Consider the following 21604-nt stretch of genomic DNA (forward strand, 5'->3'; position numbering starts at 1 on the left):
AGGATTATGGATAATCCTCCAAACAACAGAGGATTTGCTATTAGGTAAGGTGTCTGTGAATATCCATGAACTAAACAATGATAACTAAGTTGAAAACTACATAAAGGTTGAGCTAGCCTTATTTTGTCAAATATTTAATTCGCCATGTTTAAATGAAGTTAAGCATTAATTTTGTGTTCTCTCCAGGGTAGCTTGCTAACTTATATACATATAAAAACGTAACGTTTTCATGCATGTTGTTCTGTTCCCACAATTTAAGAGGGACAAATTGTGTTATTTCATTTATTTAGTTTACTTATTTATCAAATAGTGAATTTAAATCCTCTATGCGACCAATGTGTTGTTGTGTCAATGTATTGTACATTGGATTTGCCACTAGACAGAGCATGCAATATTTGTCCACGTGAGATGACGATTCTACACTATTGTCCTTTGTCCTAAATGCGAGTAAATCTGCTGTTAGTACCAACCTGACGAGCTCTGAGAGATTCATTTAGACAGGTGACATACCACAGAGATCATACATGCACATTGCTACCCTAACTGTTACATGCTATAGAGGTTATCATGCTGAGGTTATCTCAGAGTATAGCAGGTTTATGGCATATAGGAGGAAACTGCTTGTTCGTGTGCTTTGTCAATAATTTTAGACCCATTTTGTATTTTTTGGTGCCAGGGGAGCTGATTGCAGAATCCATCCAGAAGTGGAGCACCTGTGTCCCCCTCTACACGATATAAAAGTCCCAGCTTCCAGCTTGTGCACCTTGCTGCTTTGCTTAACCTTTTGTTTCTACTTTTACTCCACAATATATGAACACTACTGATTAGGTTCCCATCCATAGGTTCTATCATTATAATTACTGTTACAACACATTATTTGTAGTCATACAAAACAACTGTTAATTTTGTAACCTTTTAATATTGATGTTTTCATGAATGCAAAATATGATTTTGTGTATTGGAATTCAGACTAAATGTATTTGGAATAAAATCATATTCTTCAATGATCAGTTTACAGTAAACAGCTTTAAATGAAAATAGCATGGTGGTATTTATAAGTTAACATTCTGCTTATTTGCTAGAAAGAAAATGAAAAGCTGATGTCCAAATAAAACTAGCATATAACATTTTTTTAAGAGACAAATGTGACATTCACTGAGAAGTTACACTATGTGCAAAACAAAGAATTATCTGGACACTGAATAGTTTTGAAACCCCCAAGGAGGTGTAATTTATTGCAACCTCTGAGAAGATGAACCTATTTACAACTGGTGCATTCGATCAGCTCTGAGACCTCAGTGTATGCTGTTCTTTTTTGTTTAAACTAGACAGAGCAGCAGACAAGGCACTCCTCAAACTTCAGGCTCTGGTACTGAGTGTAAGGGTCCTTATTGTCTTTAAGTACAATGTAGAAAGTGGAAAGACCAGGGAGCTGGGGAACACTAGGGGCCGAGGAAGAAAGGAGGCACGGGAGAACTGAACCGGGGGGCTGGTGGAGGAGTGTGGTGGCAGGCTGACTGGGGAGGCACGAGGGAAAGCTGGGAGGACACTGTGGGGGAAGTCCGAGGGGAGAGGACCGGTGGGTGAGCCCAGCTGACAAGACGGAGGACGAGGGTGAGTGAACCTGGGAAGGGAAACAAACAGACAAGGTTAGACACAGGGGGAAAAAAAAAAAACAAGAACTGGAGAAATGTGAGTATCTACAGAGAACTTGCGGCACTGGGTTAGGAGCAACGACGATCAAGCAGGGGTTGACTGGAGAACCGGGGTAGAAGAACTGTTGGAGATGAGGCTGATTGCTGGCAGAGGTGCAGGTGTGGGTCGTTGGCTGGGCTCAGGAGCAGAGGGAGAGAGAGAGAAAGGAGACACAGGGAGGCAGGCAGAATGGAGAAAACCAGGGAAAAAACAGAATCACAGACAAAAAGGGAGAAGAAGCCAGGACACTCACTGTCAGCCGGGCTGCCACCACAACAATTGTACACGGGTGCACAAAAATGGCTCGAGAGCGCCCCCTAGAAATTTTCAAAACCAAAGCCTTTCTCTTTGGCCTACATTCACCAAACTTGGTAGGTATATGTATTGTGTCCAGACTTAAAAATAAGCATCTTGTAGCCATACCCTAAACCCAACAGGAAGTCATTTTGGATTGAATGGGCGAGGATTTTCCATTTACACCCTCCGTATTTTATCAAACTCCTCCTAGGGATTTGATCAGATCGACTTCAAATGCGGGTTGTGCCATGCCAACACCCTTGCGATGTTAAATTGCTAAGCTTTTTTTGATTGATCAAATTGCGTGTCCATGGCATGGCGTGGAGTTCAATTTTGATGATTCGCCATGAAAAAGGAAACAGTGTGTAAATCGGCTGAAAATGGTCAGATCTGCCCCAAACTTCACGTTTGATAAGCGTCACGCCCTGAAGACATCTACATGCCAATATCCAGTCTTAGTGAATGTGCCACCTACTGGCAACAGGATGTGACATGTTTTATTTGTTGCGATACTGCTCCTAGCAGGATGATCCGATTTGGCTCAAAACTGTTTTCTGACGCCAGGATGCTTGAAATCTCACAAAACTTTACCAAAACATCACAATGTGTGTGTTCTGTTGTCTGACACTGTTCAAGGGCATGTGTTTGGAAAAAAGGGCTCTATAGTGCCCCCTACAAGATTTAAAATTTCATACTATTACACCGTTCCTTAACGAACCCGAAACTTTCCCAGAGTTATATGTTGGAGGAGCAGCAGCTCTGTTTGGGATCCTTTGGAAACGGCGCAGGGGAAAACAAGCAGATGCACTGGTTAAAGTGCGACAGCGGGGTTTTCGCACTGCGCTCCCTTCAATCCACCTGGCGAATGTCCACTCTCTAGCCAACAAAATGGACAAACTGCTTCTCCTCAACAATACTAACTCGGACTTCTGCAGATCTGCCGCCCTCAGTTTCACCGAATCCTGGCTCACCGAGCACATCCCGGACAGCGCACTTCACCTACCGGGATTTAATCTCATCCACGCGGATTGCGAAAGGGAGCTCACGGGAACAACAAGGGGAGGCGGACTCTGTTTCTACATAAACGAAGGTTGGTGCACAGATGTCACAGTGTTGGAAAAATCATGCAGCCCTCACATAGGGCCATTATTTATAATCTGTAAACCTTTTTATTCACCGCGGGAGTTTTCCTCGTTTGTCCTGATCGCTGTTTACATTCCACCTCCACCTGTGTTAGTGAGGCATTAGTAGACCTGGCTAACCAGATAACTAACGCTGAGAAAAAACATCCTGACAGATTTTGTAAGCCTTTTCAGATGAAGAATAAAAAACATAGGATAACTGGGTGAAAACCCAGTCAGATATTGAATCCAAGCGCTTACACATAAGGCCCAAATCCTTAGCCTGATGGTCTGAACTTATAGCTAAAGCGATATGGGGTACAGCTTCACCCTGCAATTTATACCATGTCATCTGTTCCTCAGTGAGTTCAACAACCGCAGCCCCGCCTTTTCCCACCAGGATACAACTAGAATTTATATCCCACTTGAGGTCAATGATTTCATTGAAAAATGCCTGCTGATAAATTTCATCCCCGTCCCTATCATAGAAAAGGGTCACATGGAGCGGGTCCAAAGGAGGGGAGTAGGGGTGTAGCTTTAGGATTCAGGGTCGCCAGTCTCGATACAGGTGCTGTATTCCTCCTGCACATGCAGGATCAGTTGTCAGTAGGCCTCAATATATGTCAGCCCATATTCCTGGAGCTGTGGGAGACACATCTGCTGAGAGCAACATCTGAGAAGTTGATTGCATTATAGAGATCGAGCAGTTCACAGTATAACCATTAGGAAAAGTCACCACCAGCCCTTGAGGTCCACACAAAATGGATGCACCGCATTTGATAAGCACATCTCTTCCCATCAGATTTGCTGGGCATAAGGGAGAAGAAATATATGAGTGCATAAAAGTCTGATCCGCAACCCTGGTAGGTAGAGGTCTGGTGAATGGCAGGTTTTCAGGTTGTCCCGAGAATCCAACTAATTCCACTCTTGAGGATGACAGCTGTGATTTAGGCACATCGCAGTTGATGGTGGAATAGCGTGCCCCTGAGTCCACAATAAATTGCAGTTCATCGTCATTTACCCTCATATGCAGGTAGGGGTCTGCCAGACCTTCTGTGGGGTTCTCAGGCCTCTTCAGTACTGTTCCCCGTGCTCAGCCCAGTCCACTTGAGGGTTGCTGCTGTTGCATATGGCACCTGATGCTCTGAGGTGGTTGAGGTGGTGGACCTTGAAAACGTGGCCCATATCCATCTCTAGGGAGAGCTATCTGACCCCTTTGTCCTGGCATTGCCCCATATGGACACATGTTCTTCTAGTGATTTAGATCACCACAATTAAAGCAGCCATTGTTTGGTAGATATCCCCTGAATCCTCCGCGACCCCTTCCCCGACCCCTGAAGCCTCCATGTTGCCCCCCAGGTCCCCCATGATAAGGAGGGTGAGTCGGGACCCACGGTGGTGTGGGATATAGGTCAGGAGTGGGTGCACCCCTGATGGGTGGCTGCTACTGTTGAACCATCTGAGTTGCAGACTTTCTGCCTCCTTTCTTTGCCTCATATGCCTTATTTCTAGCTTCCTCCAGTTGTAACTTTAATAGCTGTACCTAAGGAGAATCTAAGTCACCTTTTTGTTCAGCTTTCTTATCTCTGTATCCACCGTGTTCCAAATTATTATACAAATGATATTTTACACTGATTTTCCTACATAGTCGATGCAAATGACAGTCAGTATAATTTTCAAGTCACCAACTTTTAGGGTATAAGTCGAATTTCATTGAACAAACCACCCAATGAAAAAATCTTTTTTCAAAAATAAAAAACTGAAAATGCACTGTTCCATATTATTATGGAAGCAGAGTTTGAAAACATTTTATAGGTTGCAAAGAACTGAAAATGGTCATTTGTTGAATTTTCAGCATAAGGAGATCATTTACTGAAATCAAAAGCGATTTAAATCAAACACATCTTAACAGGGCAAGTTACATGTTAATATAGGATCCCTTCTTTGATATCACCTTCACAATTCTTGCATCCATTGAACTTGTGAGTTTATGGAGAGTTTCTTCTTGAATTTCTTTGCAGGATGTCAGAATAGCCTCCCAGAGCTGCTGTTTTGATGCAAACTGCCTCCCACCCTCATATATCTTTTGCTTAAGGATGCTCCAAAGGTTCTCAATAGGGTTGAGGTCAGGTGAGGATGGGGGCCACACCATGAGTTTCTCTCCTTTTATGCCCATACAGCCAATGACACAGAGGTATTTTTTTTGCAGCATGAGATGGTGCATTGTCATGCATGAATATGATTTTGTCAGAAACTCTATATACTTTGCCGAGGTCATTTTCACACCTTCAGGGACCTTAAAGGGGCCTACCAGCTCTTTGCCCATGATTCTGGCCCAAAACATGACTCCGCCACCTCCTTGCTGGCGTCGCAGCCTTATTGGGACTTGGTGGCCTTCCACTACTCCATCCATCTGGGGCATCCAGGGTTGCACGGCACTCATCAGTAAATAAGACTGTTTGAAAATCAGTCTTCATGTATTTCTGGGCCCACTGCAACTGTTTCTGCTTGTGAGTATTGGTTAGGGGTGGCCGAATAGTGGGTTTATGCACAACTGCAAGCCTCTGGAGGATCCTACACCTTGAGGTTCGTGGGACTCCAGAGGCACCAGCAGCTTCAAATACCTGTTTGCTGCTTTGTAATGGCATTTTAGCAGCTGCTCTCTTAATCCAATTAATTTGCCAGGCAGTAACCTTCCTCATTATGCCTTTATCTGCACGAACCCGTCTGTCTTCTGAATCAGCCACAAATCTCTTCACAGTACGATGGTCACACTTAAGTTTTCATGAAATATCTAATGTTTTCATACCTTGGCTAAGGCATTGCACTATTTGACGCTTTTCTGCAGCAGAGAGATCATTTTTCTTTCCCATATTGCTTGAAACCTGTGGCCTGCTTAATAATGTGGAACATCCTTCTTTAGTAGTTTTCCTTTCATTGGGCTCACCTGGCAAACTAATTGTTACAGGTGTCTGAGATTGATTTCAGTGATCCAAAGAGCCCGGAGACAATACCATCCATGAGTTTGATTTAAAAACAAAATATTTAATGTTTATGACACTTAATTCCAATTTGCATAATAATTTGGAACCTGGTGTCTTTTCAAGTGATGTATCAGGTGTTTTTCCCCACTGTGCGGTGGAACACCCAGGAATATCTGGATTTCCTTCCATGGCTTATTTTACCTGCTGTGGGATCCCTGTCATTACTGCATTTCTAAACAGCGTAGTCTGCAATTCACTAGAGCCTGGATGTGCTCCTGCAGTATCTGTCCACTCTTTCTTACATCTGCTCAGAAAGACACCGGTTCTTCTGGTTTTATGGAAAGCGTTAAAGTATGCATTGCTCCCACTGGAGCAGGAAATTTCTCTCGCATAGCTCGGCCTATGTCCTGATTTTTAACCTTCGTTGGATAACCATCTTCAAACAGTCACCTTCCCCCTCTGACACAATGCCACCCCCCCTCTCTGACACCTCACCTGCTCTCAAGATCTGTGAAGAGGACTTGAGCCACTTCTTCCAAAGGCAGAAGATCAGAAAGGCTCCTGGCCCCAACGGTGTGTCTCCATCCTGCCTGAAAATCTGTGCAGACCAGCTGGCCCCCATCTTCAAACAGATCTTCAACAGATCACTGGAGCAGTGTGAAGTTCCCTCCTGCTTCAAACACTCCACAATCATTTCGGTCCCCAAAAAACCCTCCATCTCTGGACTAAATGACTATTGGTGTTGGCCCACCTGAAGGACATTACATGCCCCTTGCTGGACTCCCTGCAGTTTGCTTACAGGGCTAACAGGTCAGTGGATGACGTAGTCAACTTGGGACTGCATCACATCCTGTAACAGCTTGACTCTCCAGGAACATATACAAGGATCCTGTTCATGGACTTCAGCTCGGCGTTCAACACCATCATCCCGGACATCCTCAGCACCAAACTCACCCAGCTCACTGTGCCAGACTCCACCTGTCAGTGGATCACAAACGTCCAGACTAACAGGAGTCAGCAGGTGAGACTGGGGAATATCACATCCAGCACCCGGACTATTAGCACTGGCGCCCCCCAGGAGTGTGTGCTTCTCCCTCTGCACCAACGACTGCACCTCAGGAGACCCATCTGTCAAACCCCTGAAGTTTGCTGATGACACAACAGTCATCGGCCTCATCCAGGACGGTGATGAGTTGGCCTACAGACGGGAGGTTGATCAGCTGGCTCTCTGGTGCGGTCAGAACAAACTGGAGCTTAACAAGCACAAAACTGTGGAGATGATCGTGGACTTCAGGAGGAGCCCCCCCATTCTGCCCCCATCACCATACTCAACAGCCCTGTGTCTGCTGTGGAATCCTTTAGGTTTCTGGGATCCACTATTTCCCAGGACATAAAGTGGGAGCCCAACAAGGACACCATCATCAAGAAGGCCCAGCAGAGGATGTACTTCCTGCGCCAGCTCAGGAGGCTCAACCTGCCTAAGGACCTGCTGATCCACTTTTACACAGCTATCATCCAGTCTGTCCTCTGCATGTCCATCACTGTCTGGTTCGGATCTGTCACCAAAAAGGACAGGGACAGACTACAACAGACAGTCAGGACTGCAGAAAAGATCATCGGTGCTAACCTGCCATCCATTCAGGACCTATACTTTTCCAGAGTCAGGAAACGGGCAGGAAACATCACTACAGATCCATCTCACCCCAGACACAATCTGTTCCAGCTTCTCCCCTCTGGTAGGTGCTACAGAGCACTGTACGCCAAAACGAACAGACTTAGGAACAGTTTCTTCCCACAAGCCATCACTCTGATGAACAGCTGATTTCTGACTCACGGTGTTATTATTTATTCACCATTCTCTATTTCAGTGCTGTTCATACTGTTATATTGTCATATTATAGATACTGTATACCAAATCCACCTACCTCATTACTCCTGCACAAAATACTTATACTTATTTATTCCAGCATCCTTTGCACTATGCTTCATTGCACTGTGTACATATGTACATGTATGCATGTATATGTACCAGTATATCACATTCACCTCCGTACATAGTCCTGCATCCTTTGCACTCTGCTCACTGCCCTATTTGTCAATATGTCTATATTGTTTTTGTTCATAGTGTGTATATTTGTGTTGTCTACACTGAAGTCTGTGTCTGACTTTATTTTATTGTCATTATTGTGATTTTGTATTTTTGTATGAGTAAGCACATCGTGAGCAATGTACAATCCAGAGTCAAATTCCTCGTATGTGTACACATACCTGGCAATAAAGATGATTCTGATTATGTCACATATTGGAGAAAATGGAACAAAGAAGCAAAACCTCAAAATGTGTGACAATTTAAATATCTTTGTGTTTTGTCCTTTAAAGACAGACCATGGAAAATCAGCTGTCATATGTCAAGTAGCCAAGACAAGTATTTAGCAGTTTAAGCTGTGTGTAGCTGACATCATGGAGGCTTCAAAGGTGGCCGTGACATATTTGTTATGTGTTGTAACAAATATGAAAGTGCCTTTGTCTGTCAACAGTCATATTCAAGACGATAATCTCGCACAGCGTTGACTATTTTATTATCACTGAAGTCAAAACTAGCGTGTGGGGAATTACAATCTTTAACGTAACGTTAAGCTGTTAGACAATAAAAGTTAACAGTTATGTCTAATTGTTTGCAAGCTAAATAGCTACCATCATATGTAATCTAGCACTAGCTTATTAACATTGTGACAAGTAACATTATAATCAAGTGACATCCAAATAAACGACTCGTAACTATAGTTAGCCCATGCAAAAATCTAAATTCAGGTTCATTGATTTACTTCAGATTGTTCATTTGACGTGTATTATATACATTTTTAATCTTGTGTAGTAAAATGTCAATAACAGATAAATTGTTTCAGGTTTTGTTAAGTAGTTTCAGGTTAACTTACCTCGAGTGTAACGTCAAGCTGGTAATGATACAGCCACCGGCTACCAACCACCAACGTCGACTTGCCTCTGGCGGGGGGGGTTTAGCCGATTAGCTTCCTCCATGCTAGCAATGCAGGGTAGCATATTAGCTTGGTAGCTATAGGTGCTTGGTTTCAGAAATCAGGAACCTCAGCTCCTTCAAAACAGCTGTTGAGAAATTAACAGGTGATGTCACGGACACTATGTGTGTGCAGCATATCGACACAAAGGTATCAGTCATCGGCTGCTCAGACTTGACTTAGTGGGCGGGCCAAAACACATTGATTGACAGGTTGGGCTCGCAAAGGAAAGGCAATGACAATAAGTCTCTTAAGGGAATGGCAATGACAATAGGTTTTGTAAGGAAAAGGCAAAAGCAAATGTATGTATTTATTCTTTAATTCATTTATTCTTTATTGATTCTTCTGGCACTTTCGGAATTCCATAACTTTGAACCTGTGGGGGACGCTGAAATGCTAGGGGGGTTCAGGGGCATGCCCCCCAATTTTTTTTTTTAAATAAAGCACTTAAATGCTCATTTCTAATGTCTTTTGAAAACAGAATGTACTTATTAGTGTGGCTGAAAGAGGGTCTTTGTAGTGACAGAAGATGGAGAACAGACAGGACAGGGGAGATTATGAAAACTCGAAGAACAAAAGAACAAAACCAACCACATACCATAAAAACCATGGACCAGCTGCTAGTTAATGTAGTTAGCCACAGTATAAATGTATTTAATTATCCTAATGTTACACCTGATGTAGCTGTCTGTGATATTTCCTGTGTCTCACTAGGCCCTGACTCTCCCTGCAACAAATGTTTGTGGACACAGAACTGTCTTCAGTGCAAACTGATGACATATCGCCCACCAAACAAAGTCTTTTTACTATGTGAGTGTTAGAATTTACTATGTCTAGTAGTTATCCATACAACTTACAAGCTTTTCCACCTCAGTTTTTTCTACTTCTGCTCCTGTGACCTCTGTCCTCTTCCTCTTAAAATACTGCAGGATGCTCGTCTCTGTGTGAATATTTTGACAACTTTTAAATTGTTTATGGACACGTAGCAGAGACACATACACACCTCATGGCACAAGTTTTTAAGGCCAAGGATGGTCACAGACAGAGGCAAAAAAATGGCCCAGGAGTTTGTCCCCGGTCAACCCACTCTCCAGACAAAGCATTTGTCAGGGCCTCTGGGTCTTTAGAGACATTTATTCTTGCATTCTTGAGAATTTTATGCAAGTAGAGCACATAACTAAATGAGCCATTAAAATACATTTTCAAAACTAGAAACATCCCTCTAACACTCCTAAAATAAAATAATCACTTCAGCTGAGCCCTTGAGTAGATAACTAAATGAGCCATGTCATCATCAATCTTACCATAAACTGCTGCTTTGACTCTGTTCTGCTATTGACCTCATCTCTGTTGTCTCATGTTCACCATGTCAGCGCTAGTACTGGTGCCGCTGGCCAGTTGCAGGTAGAGTACTCAAAATCTTTACTCAAGAAAAAGTACAATTACTCCCATAAAAAGTAAAAAAAACCTACTCATGTATAAAAAAGTATAATAATATATTTTATCTGCTGTTCATCAGGTTCGAAACAACACGGGTATTTCTAGGGAATGCAATTTGCTTTAGTGGTTGATTATCTTTAGCTATTTCTGTTTAATAATTATTTTCCTTTTTAAATCTCCATGAAGGTATTGATAAGATCACTTTAAAATATCAGGTTTGCTGCCTAGCCTACTATTGTTGCCTGTCTCTTTTATTATGTACATGTAGCCAACCAAACCTCTTGCTTTGAAGTTGCACAGGCAGCCAATACAATCTGATTATTCCTAAAGCATCTAAATAATCTTTATAATGCAAAGAATTATTGTGGAAGTAATAATAATAATAATAATAATAATGCATTTTATTTAATGGTGCCTTTCATAACACCCAAGGTCACCTCACAAACAATATACAGATCACTGCATAAAACAATACACACAACAAACAAGCCGCATACAGATAAAATGCATTAAAAACTCAGTACAACATGTTATAAAAAAGCTTGTATATAAGATGTGTCTTAAGACGCGTTTTAAAAGTCAACAAGCAGTCGCTATTGCAAACATCTAGTGGAAGAGAGTTCCATAGGCAGAGGGCAGCATAACTAAAAGATCTGGCACCCGTGGTATTTAGTCGAATCCGAGGTACCACAAGAGAAATTGAAGATGAAGATCTGAGAGCAGGTAAAGGGGTGTAAACATGGAGAAGTTGTGTAAGGTATTGGGGTGCAAGATTGTGAAGTGCCTTATAAGTAAGTAGCAGGATCTTAAATTCAACTCTATACTTTACTGGAAGCCAGTGCAATTGCTGAAGAACTGGAGAAATGTGCTCAGTATAAGGAGTTCTAGAAAGAACACAAGCTGCAGAATTCTGAACTAACTGAAGCTTATGTAGCAATTTGGAGGGAACACCTGTGAAAAGAGCATTACAGTAGTCTATACATGAAGTGACCAGTGTATGAATAAGAACTGCAGTATTATTATTTAAAAGAAAGGGGCAGAGAAGCTTCAAAGGATAGTGTGCTATCCATGATGACACCCAAACATTTAACCTGTGAAGAAGGATAGATTACAGTATTGTCAATGTACAAAGAAAGACAAATAGATCTAGACAAAACACATCGAGTGCCAATAAGCAAAGCCTCAGTTAACACGGAGCAGCTCTTTGTTGAAACAGGGTAAACCTACTTACAGAGGAAGCTGTCAGTCACGCATAAAGCCGAACAGTACTGTTTTATCCACCATATTCTCTCTATCTGTGCATCTCAAAAATTATTGTTTCCTGAATATATAACAGCTAGTAGCTGCTGAGTGAAAGCCAAGATTAGTTTCACCGGCAACATTCTGTTTATCGACTCACATCGCTATTAAACAGTAACCAATGTAAAAACAACAACAACAACAAAAAACCAGGCTAATATCCATCAAAAGAAAGCTATGCGCTTTTCGACAACAGGGAACTGTTAATATATCAGAATCAATCTAGTGATTGTGAGACTTAGATGTTACAGTGTGAAGTTTACGTTTTCTCTGCAGAGAATAAATAGCCTACGCTTTTAATTGGCCGTTAATGGAAAGTGAAAGTAGGTGCCGTCCGGCGTGTTAAAGAGCGACGCAGGGTGCTTTCCAACACAGCCACCAGTGCCATGGTGTGCGCTCACTGGATTTCAATTGTTTCAGTAGAACAATAAAGCCTTAAACTGAAAAGGTATTTGCCTGATTTTCTAAATGTTTACATCTGCCCAGCTCATTCATATCTGTGATAAGCGCCCATCTCTGTACCACAAAGGGGACCTGCGTAACTGCGCGCACACAGCCTGGCTGACAGCTCATTCTGTTAACGAAGCCTATTGCAGATTACAGACTGGTAAAGTTATGAAGGTATGAATGGAAAATGGAGCGACATTAAAAGTAGATTACTGGCCCACATAAAATACTGGAGTAAAGAGTACAAGTAGGCTACCGTTTTAAAAAAAGGAACGTGAAAAGGTGTCAATTACTTTTTAAATTTTATTTAGGTCTATTTCTTTTGCAAAATTACTTTACTTGTAACAATTAAGTCACTACCCTATCCTGCAGCAGGCGTCCCCACTGCTGTCTTCAGGTACAAAAAATAAACGTAATATTGAGGCATTTTGCTGCACCTGCCTTGAGCAAACAGATTTTGAAATGTGGGGGGGACATGTCCCCCTCATGTATAATGGCTCCTACGCGTATGATTACAGCTAGAAGGAAACTCTCCATACGCCGAAGGATCAGCTGCACTGTTGAAATGCCTGCGAATCATCAAAACCTAGAGAAAACTCTGGATTTCATGTTGGTTTCACCCCACAGTCCAAATACACGCTGTGCAGGTAAAATGGAAACTGTAAATGCCTGTAGGTGTGATAGATCGGCAGCCAGTCTGCATGCTTTTCCACTGTGCATAGGTTTCACCCCCCTGCAAATTTCAACAGGATAAACACAAAAAAAACACAGTGGTGGGAGTAGTTTGGTGGATATCATTGGATAAACAATAATATCACAAGTCTGACTATAAGGGACAAGCACTGACTTGTTTAGAGCCAGTAAAAGACTACAGGGCTGGTTCAGCTTATCAGTTAGAAAAAACACACACACATACACACACTTCCACACACTTGTGGTTTAGAATACGCACTTTGAGGTTTCAGACCTGTTTGATGTTATATTTTCAGAGTAAGGGCGTTTTTCAACAGTTGTGGGTGTTGTCAACACCTCAAGTTGCGATAGCTTGTTTTGTTTAGTTTTTTTTAAACTGTCCTCATTTGATTTATAATTACAGGCTCACCACAGTATCAATAGATTCAGAAGAATATCTATCATATATCAGTTTTTTGCTTTATGGTTTATTGATTATTATTGTATTCTCAGGATGGAAAAGGAGAAGTTGTGTTAGAAATTAGCTACTTTGATTTCAAGGGGAAGGCCCACAAATTTCATGTCTCAGTACTGTGACAGCTGACCCACTATGTAGGTCAAGTTTGTCAAAGCTCCATCACATTTGTATTGTTTCTGTCTTTACATGTGCTCTCTTGCTCTTGAATGGAAAACCCATGTAAACGGGAGAACTGTTGCGTAAAGCCACATAAACATATTTGTGATGGACATAGATGGAAGATGACAGATAACACCCACTTGCAATTTTTTTTTTCTAGAGAAATAACATTTTCTATGAACATAGAAAACAATGTTTTCTTAGAGAAACATTTGGGACATTTGCTTGATTATAGTTATATTTCCTCAAAGGTTTCATTTGACCTCATTTTGCATGCTTTTGAAACATTTTGATGAATGGTAATTATAGTGCACTGATACAATTAGAGCCCACTTCGCTGAAAACTTGAACTATACAATCATAGCTCTTTGAAAACTCCACTCCGAATGGCAAATGTGTTCAGCCACGAGTTCTGGTTTTGCTCATATTCAAAAAGTGGTTTCTTGATTTGGGGGTCTGGCATCACTTTTTGGCTCTTGCAAGATGCCTCAAATGCTGGTTCTCAGTATATTATGTGCTTATGGTTGACTTGAAAGTGGTCATGGTCTCAGTGCCACTGCCTGTCTTATGGCATGTGGTTAGGGTCTGCTGGTACATGGTTAGAGGTTTGTCAAGTACCATGCATAGTGACAATAACAGCATGAAGTGAAGAGTGTGACTGTGGCTTGTCTACCACAGCTGTGCGAGGAGATGCATGAAACCCTCAAACCTGCAGGGAGGGGCACATTTCCATCTGATTGGGAGTTCCTGTTTTTCTCTTGTACTTTCTGAGAAATATTGAGCAAAATAAATTTAAATTTGATGCTTTTGTAAGAATGCTTTGGCTAAGTGCCATGGTCTTGTCAGTGCAAGTGAGATTCTTGCGCCATATCCTTAAAAGTATTGAGCCATGTTACCAAACATTTACAACTAGCTTATAGTGGCACGTGTTTTGAAAGAGCCTTTCCCGTATACGTTATCTTAGGGCAGCTTAACTCACATGTGTTGTTGTAGTAAAATCTACATGATGTCCTGGGAAAACAGCATGATCTTGAATCAAGAGTTAAGTGGTGGAAAATTGTTGAATGTCAGTCAGATTAATGTTGATTTTGTGAAATAGATGGAAGATATTTGTCGAACAATTTTGATTTCTTCGACTGTGAAATTTTAAAATTGTAGGCAGCTGGGAAATTCACACTGTTGTTTTGCCACTTTACAAGGTGATGGAACAAAAGTGACTGCAATCTGTCTGTTGCATATCGAGTGTGTGTGTATGTTTGTGTGTGTGTGTGTGTGTGTGTGTGTGTGTGTGTGTGTGTGTGTTGTTTTTTGGGTGTGGTGTGTGACTACTAACCTTTTTTGGCTTACTTCCCCATCAAAAATGCACTGCAAAAGTATCTGTAGTCAGCGGCAACTACGCTGTCTTGTCACACACTCAGCATCACCTCCAGCAGCCAGGGTGAGTACTCTCCACTGCACATCATTCACTTCACTCTACACCTATGATAAATACCTGTAATGGATATGACAGGATACAATTAGAATGCATTGTAAAATAATTAAAATTTTAGAGTGAACAGATTTTAGAATTTCCATTTAACTCTTGGGGTGCAGCATGTAGAAATTTCATAAATAATTAATACATTTATAAAGTTTTTGCTCTGATTTGATTTAAAACAATATGGACCTTCGAAGAAAAGCTTTAATGTGTCTTCAGTCATTTTTGATTAATTGCTTTTGACTGATGTCACCGAAGAGAGTTTTAGGAGAGGAGAAATAAAAAAGGTGTTTTTGCCCATTTTTCAATTACTTATTATAATATAGTGCAGCAATTCAGTCAGCACTGCTGCTTGGGAATTTTAAAAAAGAATTGTCTAGTAATATTGCAAAAAGCAATGTGTGTATTTCCTTCGCGTGGTGATTTAAATGCCCTCTGCAGCTGCTCAGTCATCCTGTGTTAACCACAGCTAGGTGGGGTGTTGCGGCACACGGGGGGCATTTAAATAATGCCTTTTAAATTGATTGAAGCGCTGTATTGAGGAAGCATGCACTACAGTTATGATATGAGAGTGAGGGGAATTTGTTTTTGTTTTCACATACAGTAGCTGTATTGAACTTATTCTTATTTCTTCTTCTCAGGTGTGTGTTGTGCACAGGCAGAGCTCCAGTGGTTAGAGTGTGACGATAGCCTGTTTGATCGCAGGAGTTCCACACTAATTCCCGTGCAGCTCGTACCAGCTCGCTCCGGCCTGTTACCACCACACAGCCTTGATCTTGACCAACCCAGCTGTTGCCATGAGTGTCTTCTCCTCCCTTACTTCCTCCTCCTCATGCCCGGACCTGTACCACTTACCCAGTTACCCCAGCAACACCAACATTTCAGATGACACCACTAACACCACTGAGATCAGCCATGTGATCCTGCGGCATTACAACCACACCGGCCGCCTGTTGAACAGGACCATTTCAAACACCCAAGGCCACATCAGTGCCTCCACGGCCGTCTTGCTCTTCTTCAGTATTTTCATCATCCTGGAGAATCTCATGGTGCTGATGGCCGTCATCTCTCGCATCCGCCATAGCCGGCGCTGGGTTTATGTCTGCATTGCCAACATCACGCTGAGTGACCTGCTCACCGGCGCTGCCTACGTGGTCAACATCTGTTTGTCTGGCAGCCAGACGTTTCGCCTCACCCCTGCTCTGTGGCTCTTCAGGGAAGGGATGCTGTTTGTGGCCCTGGCAGCATCCATATTCAGTTTGTTGCTAATTGCTGTGGAGCGTTACACCACTATGATGAAACCACTGCCCCAGAAGTCAGCCAGGAAGACCTACTATAGGATCTATGGCTTGGTGGCACTCTGCTGGGCTTTGGCGCTGATAATTGGCTTCCTCCCTTTGCTGGGCTGGAACTGTGTGTGCAGCCTGGACGGATGCTCCACCCTCCTCCCTCTCTACTCCAAGACCTACATCTTTTTCTCCCTTATTATCTTCTTCCTTATCCTCCTGGCTATTGGCGTGCTCTATGGTGCCATCTACTGCCACGTACACAAGAGTGCACAGTTGGCTCCCCTTCGCAGTCGCAAGCGCTCCCTGGCTCTGCTTAAAACTGTGATCACCATAGTTGGGGTCTTCATGATCTGCTGGGGGCCGCTGTTCCTGCTGTTGCTGGTGGATTTCTTCTGTGCCTCACGCCAGTGTGCACTGCTGTTCAGCGCTGACTTTTGCATTTCCCTGGCTGTCCTTAACTCCGGCCTGAACCCCATCATCTACGCGTTGGGCAGCAGTGAGATGAGGAAGGCTATTGCTGAGCTGCTATGCTGCTGCTGTCTGAAGTCTGGCCTCTGTCACCCAGACACATTCACATCCAAGGAGACCAGCAGCACCTCCGAGAGCAGGAGGGACAGTCTGAGGAACAGTTTTAACAAGATCAGGAATCTGAGCGTGGCCTCCCCACCGTCAACTCCTAACAAGCCTCGCAGGGGACCCAAAAAATATAGGCTGAGCTCCACCACCAGCTGCCTGTCAGTTTCAAGTGGTTAAACCACAAAGTGCTCCCCTCCCAAGCAAACAAGACCTGTGTGCACTGATACACATCTAACGGTTTTCTCTGAGTTTTGGTTTGACTGTTCAGTGCTTTCTCAGCAGGCACTGATTATTGCACACTGTCAGAAAACATGAATTTATCCTTAAGTTTGCAGTAATATTACAAAAGCAGTATTCTTTTGCATTACAAGACTTTCATTTTCACTTACACTTGATCTGTTGTTACACTGTAGCCTAATACCCAGTCAAAAAATGTTTATGTACGTGTATTAATGCAATTTATTTACATAAGATTTAATATGGAAATGTATAATGTGCGCAAGGAAAATATATGTATATACATTGAATGCATTGGATTGTAAAATTTTGTGTGAGGATGATTTAATGTTTAAAGACAACTGATGAATATATAAATAAAGTTTATTTTGCTTTATGTATGAGTGCATGCTGATTTCAGGAGGTATACTACCTCTGCTCTCCTCTGGAGGGAGACACATGATCGACACCTTGACTGGCTTCGGTGGATGGATCAGAGGATTCAAAGTGCTTTAGATTTTCACAAATGCTTCATAGTTTTTCTAAATTTACCATATCTAACTTTTTACATATCCCACCACATTAAAATAACATATTTAAAACTCTGCCAAAAACAAGATCTTTGTTCATTCACCAGTTAATGTGTCTGTACATGAGAGAAAATATTCTTATCTTCAGTTTTAAAGGCTTGTCATCTTTGTTAGACTTAAACAGACTCCTCAAAAGGCCTTTTCCAGGCGGCTCTCCCCTCCCTGCTTTTCTGACAGGATGACTGATTGAAGTTCAGGTGAGGCCTGGGACTGCAGCCCCAAAGGCACACACAGCCCGGGCTAATTGATAAATTCATTATGACAGCCTGGCAGGGTAGATGGATTAGGTTTAGCAGATAGAATGCACCTGTAAGTTATGCAGGCTATACTGTACTTCCACTATACTTGGAGAACTTGTTTTGTCTTGACGTGAGATTGTGTTTTCACAAAACAAAACATTTGACAACTTTGTCAATCTGCAAAGGCAGAGATATGCAATGTGTGCATTTTCACTCTTAATTTTAACTGCAATGAATCGGTAGGTCAGTACTGTATGCTATTTAAAGGTTGAAAGTTTACACAGAATAATGTGTTTGTTTTACTTTTTAGTGTATTAAGTATCTATTCTCACAATTGATGTAGCACAGTTATCACATCATATCTTAAAGGAATAACTGTTATCATTTTAAAGGCTTGTTTCTCTGTAACATTAAATATTTACTAATTAAACAACAACTAGTTAAAGTTCATAAAAAATATCCATTGGTATTATTTATTACAAGCGGATGAAGATGGATGGATGGATTATTTTAGCTTTTAACACTCGAACTCTCAGCTAATTTGTTGCAAGGTGGAGTGTTTTAAGATTTGTTTGGCAGTTACCTGGAAACTAACCCTAACCCCAACTGTCATCAGATTGTGATTCAAATGTTGCTAAATGGTGATTGGTTCAAAGTACATGGCATCACCTTTTCCCAACTAAACCCCACCCACTTCAAACCAGTGAGAAGTGCACAGGCAAGAACACTAAAAACACGTCTCTCAAATCTAAAAAAACTAAGACTGGACTTAAAATAGTGTGTTCATGTAGCATGACCCAGGGCAGCTGGAAATCTGTTCAATGAATGAAGAATATATGTCAAGAGGCCTGTTTTGTTCCATTTTGTATGTTTTTACGTCAGCAATCATTAAGATCAAAAGTTTTTTTTAATGTTAGTGTGAAACTTGAACCCATTGGAAAACCATTAAAATAATTATGTGTCAGTGGACATCCTGAAAAATGATGCATTACAGGTTATGTTTGATTGATTACTACAAATTACTATTGACAGATCAATCTGCTGATAAGAGTCTGTGTGGTTATTGTTGTTGTTGTGTGTGTGTGTGTGTGTGTGTGTGTGTGTGTGTGTGTGTGTGTGTGCGTGTTCACAAACTCATGCTGACGATTAAGAGATTAAGCAAGGTGAGAAGATGGTGAAATATCCTAAATCCTTTTTTCTCAGCCAGAATTTACAGAATATTGTCCTAAATGCCTTAAAGTGTCCCAGTAGAATGTAGTGCTGAATTCCCAAATTCACCTCTGTTCCATTAGTCTCCCCAGGAAGTGTATTTTCTCATTGAGGGGTTGTTAAAAGCTCAAACATGATACTGGGATTTTCTGTCCATTGTCTAATGAGTACTTATTCACTACTGTTCTAGGTAGTATACTGTAATCAGCTCTTTCCTTTGTCATTTTAACAAAGACAAAACTGATTACACAATATATTCCACATAGGTTTAGTGAGAGCCATGCTCTCAGTGTTTCTTATCTTTGTTATCATGTTTCAGTATTTTATGAAGAACAATGAAAGAAGAAAATACACTGGAGCAATAAAAGTGTGGAACAGAATCTAATCTGGAAAATAGATGGGACTATAAATATGCAAGCATAGAGCAATAAGATTAACGTGTTCAGCAGTTACTAACAACATTCAGCTTGATCTTGTTTTGTGCAAACATATGAACAGCTAAAATAATAATCCAAAAAATGTCAAGTTATCCTAACTAATACTATTCACCTGCTTATTAATAATGATTTCAGAGATTTCCATTATCCTGGCAGCCTGTCACGCAGACATTCCCCCTCATGGTGCGTGTGAGCTGCACAGGTTCGTCAGTGACGGCTGGAAGAAGGAAATGAGGCGTTGAGGTGAGAAAGGAAGAAACTTTGCTTCCATCCTTTTACCTGAAACGGCCGCCCACGCAGCGGCTGACATGATTGTGCAGTGCCGTAACAGCAGGAAAGCGCACATTCAAATACAGAAAACACAAACAAACATTCATATATTTATTATTCATCATGTGCATATGACAGTGAAGTAACTTGATATTGAGTGCATATAAATCCTCACTCAATTGCAAATGTATATGCATAAGCTAGAGGCCCACACAAGTTCTGTAGATGCGTGTGCACACACTCATAACAGAAACATGCCCGAAACAAACATACCCTACAGTGGTTTATGAGGTTTCTTAGAAGTAAGGATTTTCTGAGGCCGGCTCTCCTCAAAAATCTTTTCCTGTTTTTTTGTGGCTGGGGAAGCAACAAGTCATTGCTGGTTGTGTGTGTTTGTGTGAGCTCCTCTCTCATGAATTCCTGCATCTTTACGGTTAAAAGTAGGGGATAAGCCTCCCTCATCCTTTGTCCTGGCACAGCTCCAGGTCCGGTGCCTGATGAAAAAGCAACAGCAAATTCCTGGCTTTATTAGCTCTTGGCTCAGAGACATTTCTTGTATCATATTTGACATGTCAAGGGTTGATCACCAATCTACGCTGCTCTCCTTCTCCTTCTCCCCTTACAACAACAAGGCCTTTTCTCTGCTCTAAATGAGGTACGATGGGTTAATGATGGTTGCGTGCAGACGTGGCTATGCCCTCAATAATTACCTCACTGGCTTTGCCTCCAGGTGTTCAGCAGACAGCTAATGATGTACTGTCTGAGCAGAAGGGGAATGGGTGGATGAGGAACAGAGAAGCTACACGGGGGGGTGGGAGGATGGGGGGGGTGATACGTTACCATCAGCACTGTCGACAACTTGATGGCACGTGTGCTGCACAAAAACTGAATGTAACCTAACAGCCTGAAAAAAGAAAAGAAAGAAAACTTCACTTTCATCATGAATAAGTCATGATTTTGTTCTCATCTTGCAAAAACTGAAATCAGTTTTAAGTATTTTTATTTACTAAAGGGAAATTCCACTTTTTATCCTGGGTCTAATTTTTTGTATTTATGGACATCATTCCCACAAGTTATAATGACATTTTTCTAGCTTAATTCCTGAGATACAGGACTGACAGCTTTACAACAGACATCACTGACAGACAAAGCAATAACTTTAAAGGCATACTCCATCCAAATCCTCTTCTGAGAAACACAACCCATGAAAACTTGAAGGGGTGTATCTGTCTATGAAGATTCTCAGTCATCCAGGTCATAGTTATCCAACGAGGGTTAAAATGAAGGGCAACTGGACTTGGTTGAAGATACTGGAAGACGTTTCGTCCCTCATCCAAAGGACTTCTTCAGTTCTGACTGACTGGCAGGGAAACTCAGCTATTTAACCTCAGTGGGGTCGTTATCCCGGGTCATCGATGCCGCTGGTTCGTTAGTGTTCCTTGTTGCTGTGACGACAGTCGTTACAGTCGTTGAGACTACCTGTGGCCAAGACTGAACGACCATCGTTGGTATCTTCACCTGAGGCCAATAGGTTACGTTTGTTGAGTTTCCTGGGAAGTGATGAAAGGACAGCATTGTAAGTGGGGGATAAGTGGTGGCGTAGACCCCCTCCCCTGTTCAATGACGGCTTCTCAACCCTGGTGTAGATGGCTTCCTTGACACCTCTTTCAAACC

General features: G+C 41.9%; 2 protein-coding genes across 3 annotated transcripts in view; both read left to right on the plus strand.

Annotated features, from left to right (window-relative positions):
• The window catches only part of faf1 (Fas (TNFRSF6) associated factor 1), a 1021784-nt gene that overhangs the window by 122652 nt on the left and 877528 nt on the right, over nucleotides 1-21604 (plus strand). The gene's annotated exons all lie outside the window — the stretch shown is intronic.
• Nucleotides 1939-17565, plus strand: s1pr4 (sphingosine-1-phosphate receptor 4). 2 transcript variants are annotated; one of them, XM_046048865.1, is made up of 3 exons: nucleotides 1939-2066; nucleotides 15002-15065; nucleotides 15746-17565. In XM_046048865.1, exon 3 carries the CDS (start codon nucleotides 15902-15904, stop codon nucleotides 17144-17146), a length of 1245 nt encoding a protein of 414 aa, XP_045904821.1. In that variant the 5' UTR covers nucleotides 1939-2066; nucleotides 15002-15065; nucleotides 15746-15901; the 3' UTR covers nucleotides 17147-17565. The 2 variants fall into 2 exon arrangements, with proteins under 2 accessions (XP_045904821.1, XP_045904822.1); XM_046048866.1 differs by lacking the exons at nucleotides 1939-2066; nucleotides 15002-15065 and adding an exon at nucleotides 11276-11295.

The sequence above is a fragment of the Micropterus dolomieu genome, linkage group LG05, assembly GCF_021292245.1.
Source record: "Micropterus dolomieu isolate WLL.071019.BEF.003 ecotype Adirondacks linkage group LG05, ASM2129224v1, whole genome shotgun sequence".
Taxonomy (NCBI): domain Eukaryota; kingdom Metazoa; phylum Chordata; class Actinopteri; order Centrarchiformes; family Centrarchidae; genus Micropterus; species Micropterus dolomieu.